The 7,298-nt window shown below is 45.7% G+C and overlaps 1 protein-coding gene across 1 annotated transcript in view; it reads right to left on the reverse strand.

The window, feature by feature from the left end:
* Positions 1-5,242, reverse strand: part of MAU2 (MAU2 sister chromatid cohesion factor) — a 38,024-nt gene extending 32,782 nt beyond the window's left edge. The window contains exons 1-3 of the mRNA XM_087703187.1: positions 4,652-5,242; positions 1,823-1,840; positions 606-671 (exon numbers count right to left, since the gene is read on the reverse strand). Coding sequence (XP_087559313.1) covers positions 606-671; positions 1,823-1,840; positions 4,652-5,227 — 660 coding nt within the window. The 5' untranslated portion in view covers positions 5,228-5,242. The remainder of the gene's footprint in view (positions 1-605; positions 672-1,822; positions 1,841-4,651) is intronic.
* Between the last annotated feature and the right edge of the window lie 2,056 nt (positions 5,243-7,298).

Raw genomic sequence — 7,298 nt, forward strand, 5'->3', positions numbered from 1 at the left:
GCATTCCAGACAGACCCACTGGGCAGATTGTTTTACCTTTCTAGAGAAGGACAGTCAGAATAGATGATGACTGGAAACTCAAGAGAGATTCTGCACTCACCAAAAGTTACATCTGCTTCTGAACACCTAACCTTTAGAAGCTTCCCAAAAGAGGCACCAAGATACTAACCCTACTTTTTAAGAGTTAGAATACAGTATTGCAGGCTAACTCTGCCCACAGTCAGGAGTTTGATTCTGATGGGCTCAAGATTGACTCAGCTTTCCATCCTTCCGAGGTCAGTAAGCTGAGGACTCAGATTGTTGGGGGGGGGACACAATATGCTGACTCTGTAAACCACCCAGAGTGCCGTAAAAGCATTATAGGGTGGTATATAAATTGCCATTGCTATCATCATCATATACATCAAAATAATAAAACATAATCAAAGCTCAGTTCCTTTTAATGGAAGTGCTACTGACATGCAAATAACTCAGGTAACAAACTTCGATAAAGTATCTTAACTCTTTTCTATTTTGTATGGAAGAAAGTCTTATATATATTTTGTGTATCAAACCCATTAAATATTAGCATTTAAAGAACTGCATAGGAAAGATGCTCTTCTTACCTCTTGACAGTACAACTCAGACAGGAGGCTGGCAGCTTCAAATTTGACATCTTCAAACTGCGGAATCTGGTAGTGCCCAAGTTAAGCTAATAACACATTCTGTTAAAAGTTAAAGCAATAGACATTTTAGTTGGAAAAGATCCAATGCTGTGTTTAATGTAGGATATGCCAAGTACTGAAACGATGTGACCCGTCAAAACCGCATTCCACAAAAGCGCGGTCGACGAAAGCACGTATGTGACGTCATCACAGCGCGATGAAAAAGATCGAAAAATTGAAATAAAAATTAAATTACAGCAAGCCGATTCACATAAAGGTAAGGGTTAGGGTTAGGGTTAGGTTTAGAGCGTTAGCATTACGTTTAGCGTTAGGTTAAGGGTTAGCGTTAGGTTTTTCGTTAGGTTTAGGGTTAGGTTAAGGGTTAGGTTTAGGGTTAGGTTTGGGGGGGGTTAGGGTAAGGTTTTCGCTTTATTTGTACATTTTTCGATCTTTTTCGTCGCGCTGTGATGACGTCACATTCGCGCTTTCGTCTACCGCGCTTTCGTCTACCGCGGTTTTGTGGTGGAACCCTGAAATGATACTCTCTATAACTTCTCAGTGCTCCTGACTGTAATGTATTTAACTGACCACAATCTTTCCGCCCTACTTGAATAATTTCAGCAAAGTTAGGCCCTAATATTTTTAAATCAGAGGTCACCAATGCCTGGGCTTCAGACCACAACCAGTCCTTAAGCCCTTGGGAACCAGGCTGTGGAAGTGATGGGCGAACATACGTGTGCGCATCCCCACTTGCATGAGTGGCGGGAAATCAGGTCAAGTTGGTGTTAATTTTCAAAACAACTTAAGGTAAAGGTGGCGGTGCTCATCTCTGTTTCAAAGCCGAAGAGTCAGCGCTGTCCAAAGACGTCTCTGTGGTCATGTGGCCAACATGACTCAACACCGAAGGCACACGGAACGCTGTTACCTACCCACCAAAGGTGATTCCTATTTTTCTACTTGCATTTTTAAGTGCTTTTGAACTGCTAGAGTGGCAGAAGCTGGGACAAGTAACAGGAGCTCACTCCATTACGTGGTGCTAGGGATTCAAACCGCCAAACTGCTGATCTCTCTGATCGACAAGCTCAGCGTCTTAGCCACTGAGCCAGTGTGTCCCTCAAAGCAACCTACAGAAGTTTAATTGAGAATTCCAGTTTTCATGAGATCAGAAAAAAGGATACTTGTTGTGATATCAGCCACTGTAAAAAGGAGAGAGAGAAAAATTAGCAATTCCTGAAATTCCCCATCCCCGGTGGAATTTATAGCAATCTCTAAAGGGAACAATTAATGATCCATTCCTGAAATGCAAATGAACAAATAATTTTTACGATAGTTTATGTCCAATCAAGACACAGTGAAGTGTCAGTGCTACACTGTCCTTTCCCTTCCTGCCAAACTGAATCTTCCTGCAGTCTCAAAACTTAGAAAAGACCAATTCTTGCTTATCTAGACTTTACCCATCCTCTTGAAATGCTTATTCTTTTATTACTTGAAATAGTCACTTTTCATTTTTCCTCTACCTCCTGAAGTTCACTCTTAAATGTTGTATCTGTTTAAGGGGCTATAAGCTCAGCAGGAGCCCTAATATTCAAATTCTGGAATCTCCCAAGTTAGATGGACAGGCTTGACTCAGAAAGATCATTGCTAATCAGTGTACACTATGAATGGGAAATCAGCTTGCAGGCCAACACATTTCTATTCATCTGGGTTTCCTCCTTATTTTCTCTCTTCCTCTTGATTGATGGGAAACAACTGAGAGACTGTTAAGCGAGACATTTGTTAAGTGAGTTTTGCCCCATTTTACCACCTTTCTTGCTATAGTTATTAAGTGAGTCACTGCAGTTGATAAGTTGGCAACATGGTTAAGGGATCATGGTTTCCCCATTGATTTTCCTTGTCAAAAGGTCGCAAAAGGCGATCACATGATCTTGGGACACAGCAACGGTCATAAGGGTCAGTTGCCAAGGCTTTGAATTTGAATCACATGACCATGGGGATGCTACAAAGGTTGTGTGAAAAATGGTCACCAGTCACTTTTTTCAATGCCGTTGTAACTTTGAACGGTCACTAAATGAACTGTTCTAAGTCAAGGACTACCTGCATAAACAAAGTTCTTGTGTTCCTACTTATTTGTTTTCTTTTCATTCTTATCTTATTTTCAAATGTCAGAATTTAAGAGCTGTGCATTCTCCTCCACCAGACTTTTTGGAGTAGCTCCTGCCTCCTTTGCAACTACCTAGGAATAATGTATTTTAGCTATACACTGCTTTTTGTTTATTGTACAACTGTCTTAAAAATCTATCCAGTTATACATGTAGAGAAAACCAAAACAAAAAAAGCATGTACCTCAAACTCATTTGTTTATAACAATGTTGCAATATGTGACACAATAGAGAGGAAATGTACAAACTTCCTTAGGCTTTTTGGCAAGTTTATGTGCAAAAGCAGCAAACACAAAAAGCCTATGAACTGTCTTGCCCAACCTGACGTCTTCCAGATGTGCTGGTTTACAATCAACATCACTCCCAATTAAAATATGTCACTTTCGTTACTTGAATTCTCAAAGCCTCTTAACAGCCTCTAAAACGCAACAACAGGAAGAGTTTAGAAGTAACATCTACAACCGTAACAGATTTGTCCTTCTATGGACAAGGAGAATGAAGTGCTAAATATACAACCTTGTACTCCCGATCAAAAGGCAAGATAAAAATCTAATGAGAAAAGAAATATTTTTAAAGTCAGGGGCAGGGATGAAAAGAAAAACAGAATCAAGACATGATATCTTCACCTGCAGGCGGGAAGACCCAGATGAAGAGGATAAGAAATGCTATAATGGGCACCCGATGAGCTTCAGAAGAAACTACTGCAGACTGTGGGGCTACCACTGAGAAGGCCCAGCACATCTGGACAGCAGCAGTTTCGACTCTAAGAGTGGCCTTCATAATTAGAAGGGACTTTGGAGGTGTTCTAGTCCAACCCCCTGCTCATGCAGGAGACCCTGTATCATTTAAGACGAGTGGCTGTTCAGTCTCTTCTTAAAAACCTCCAGTGATGGAGCACGCACAACTTCTAAAGGCAAGTCATTCCACGGACTTATTGTTCTCACTGTCAGGAAATTGCACAAGTGTGTCTATAGAATAGAGGATTATAGAATTCTTTATTGGCTAAGAGTGATTGGACACACAAGGAATTGGTGTGTCCTACCTGGGTATACAAATGCAGGAAGTCCTCGACTTACAAGAGTTTGTTTAGTGACTGTTGAAGTTACAGTTATAACAGCACTGATGTGCTTCTGTGACTTTGTGACCGTTCTCCACACATACGACCATTAAAGCATCTTCATGGTCACGTGATCAAAATTCAGATGCTTGGCCACTGACTCATATTTATGACCCTTGCAGTGTCCCGGGGATCCTTTGGGGGCTCTCTGACCAGCAAAGTCAAAGGGTTCACTTCACAACCCCCTTTACGAAATGAACAACTGAAGTGGTTCACTTAACAAATGGGGCAAGAAAGGTTCTTAAAAGGCAAAATACACAAATACATCACATAACAAATGTCTCAATTACCGTGTTTTCCCCAAAATAAGACGGGGTCTTATTTTCTTTTGGCCCCCCGAAATAAGCGCTTGGCCTTATTTTCGGGGAGGTCTTATTATTTTTGAGGTGCAGGTGGTCACCTCATGGCTGCTGATGAGTTGCAATATTTTCGGGGAGGGCTTATTTTAGCGCATGCACTCAAAAGCCCATTTGGGCTTATTATCCGGGGAGGGCTTATTTTCGGGAAAACAGTAGCAACCGAAGTTTTTGGGGGGAGGGGGTCCACTGTGGTCGTAAGCCAAGGATGTCCTATGTTTTTCCCCCGATTGGGGCCAAACATCCAAGTCACACGTGTCCACAAGCCTGGCTGTCCTCTTCCTTCCTTCCTTCCCTCCCTCCCTGGGGCAATCTGAGGGGGCTCTGCCGGTCACCCCCGCATCCCTTCCACGTCCCCCCCTCCCCGGGACGCACCGCTTTCTCGAGGTGCCCGCGGGCCTGCTCTCCGTTGCGCGTGTGGTGGTAGAGGACGGAGCCGAGCTGGAGGTGGGTGCGGGCTTCGACCCGAGCGGGGGGCTTGCGGGGCAGCACGGCCTGGAGGCAGTGGACGCAGAGCCGCACCTTGGGCGGGCTAGAGGTGCGGAAGTGCTCGGCCAAGCCCAGCAGCGCCACGTACCACGACTCCGACGCCCCCGAAGACACCGGAGCGCCGCCGGCCCCGGACACGGAGGACGCCGACGACGAGGAACCGGCGGAGCCTCCGCCTCCTCCTGCCGTGGCCTCAGGCCCGCCGGAGACCGCCGCCCCCGAGCCTCCGGGCCCGGCGCTCCCTCCCACCGCGGGCTGGGGCGGTCCTGCTACCGACGAGGCGGCTGATGCCGCCGCCGCCGCCGCTGCTCCCCCGGCTACGGAGGACGACGAAGGGGTGGAGGAAGAGGCCGGAGCCGTCGTGGTAGCAACGGCGGCGGCGGCGACGGCGGAGGAAGCCTGCGCTCCGCCCCCGTTGCCCGCCGTCTCCGTCGAGCCGCCTGACGCCCCGACGGCGGCCATCTTGGCTCGGCCTCCGTAAGGACCGGGAGGTCGCTGCGCGGCGGAATGGAGAGGGTCACTGCGCAGGCGCAGGCGCCGCAACGTTTGATGGGAAAGCGAGTCCTGGAAACGGCGGTGGCTTATTCCATTCCACCATCCATCCCGCGTGGAGAAGCTGACTTGGGAGAGACAAAGAATTCTGCTCTGCGGGGAAAATCTCTACCCCAACTTCTCCTTCCCGGGTCAGGAAACAGGTCCTCCTTCTCGAGAGGTTTAATCTCACCCCCTTTCTAGATCTCTGTTCTTCCGTTGAAATTTTTTCCCAAAATTTTCCAAGGCATCCAAAGTTCAGACAAGGAATAATGGATGGAAGCTGAACAAGGAGAGATTCAACCTGGAAGTAAGGAGGAACTTTCTGACAGTGAGAACAATCAACCAATTGCACAGAATTTGCCTTCAGAAGTTGTGGGAGCTTCATCACTGGAGACTTTCAAGAAGAGACTGGACTGCCATTTGTCAGAAATGGTGTAGGGTCTCCTGTTTGATGGGGGGTTTGGACTAGATGACCTATAATGTTCCTTCCAACTCTCTTAATTTGAAATAATGTACATCTCATCAAAACAAAAGTACACCTTGCACCGCCATGGGATGTGTGTCCACCTCCATCCACCGGCCCTTATTTCCAAAAGTGTGTTGCAGATTTAAGATTGTTAGTTTTTAAAAAGTATGTAGCTTATTTTTTAGAACTTTAGCAAATAATGAAGAGATCAGTCGCTTATTTGCTTTGTAATGCCTGCATTTTATTAAACTCTTGGATCTTTGATGCTTATGGGGATGAAAAGTGATGTTTTTGGTCATAGGGAGTCATTTCGAAAGCAGCCATTGGAAGGGGATAACACAAATTTCAAAACAAAAATGTGACACTTTAATAATAGTGACCTCTAACTCCTTTTGCATCATGGGAAATATAGTTCTCCTGTACCTAGTCAAGACCAGAATAGCTGAGGGCAAGTTTTGCAGCCGGTAACCAAGTCCATTAAAAAGCACTATTTTTCCCCATCTATGGTGCCACACAGCGCCTGACGGGAATGTGTCAGAATAGAGCTGGAAGGGACCTTGGAGGTCTTCTAGTCCAACCCCTTGCTCAAGCAGGAGACACTGTACCATTCCAGACAAATTATTCCCCAAAGCACCGGAAGCAGAACAAGAAACAATGGTTGGAAACTAATCAAGGAGCGAAGCCACCTGGAATTAAGGAGAACTTCCTAACAATGAGGACAATTAGCCAGTGGAACAGCTTGACTTCAGAAATCCTGGGCGCTCCATCACTGGATGTTTTTAAGAAGAGGCTAGGCAGTCCCTTATCTGAAATGGTATATGCTGGAGCAGGTGGCTGGACTAGAAGACCTCCTAGGTCCCTTCCAGCCGATTCCTTCTATTATATTCTAAATGGTTCTCCGGCCTTTTCGAAAGCCTCCAGTGATGGAGCACTCACAACTTCTGAAGGCAACTTCTGTTCCACTGGTTCATTGTTCTCACTTTTAGGAAGTTTCTCCTCAGTTCCAGGTTGCTGCTCTCTTTGATTAATTTTCATCCATTGTTTCTTGTCCTGCCCTCTGTTGCAGGATAATGCTTTTTTTTTTTTTTGTCCCAGTGGACAAAACAAAACTCGAAATTTGAATACAAGAGTACAGTCTCCCAGACTCGTAGGGAAATTCGTTTTCCAACTCTATTTATGGAGATTCTCAGTCATTCAGGTCAAGGTTGTCCCAAAGGTGCTTTTTCAAGGAGGCAACTGGACTTTCTTGTTGTTTATTTTCTTTTGAAGAAGCTTCTTGGGTGAGAAGCGAAACATGTTCAAAAGAAAAAAAGAAACCCAAGAAAGTCTAGTTGCCTCCTCGAAAAAAGCACCTTTGGGACTTCCGACTCTTTGTTAAGAGGTTAACTGTTAAAACTACAATACCCGGCATCCTTTTCTTTGGGTGGCTGGCCGTCCTTGCTCCCTCCTCTCCCACAATGCATCGCGCAGCTCTGCCTCCCGGCTCATCCGGGTGAGCGTCCCCGCCCGCAGTGCATTGTGGGAGAAGCGATC

The sequence above is a fragment of the Thamnophis sirtalis genome, unplaced genomic scaffold (genome assembly GCF_051295495.1).
Source record: "Thamnophis sirtalis isolate CommonGarterSnake01/CBP01778 unplaced genomic scaffold, rThaSir2_p1.2 scaffold_1, whole genome shotgun sequence".
Classification (NCBI taxonomy): Eukaryota; Metazoa; Chordata; class Lepidosauria; order Squamata; family Natricidae; genus Thamnophis; species Thamnophis sirtalis.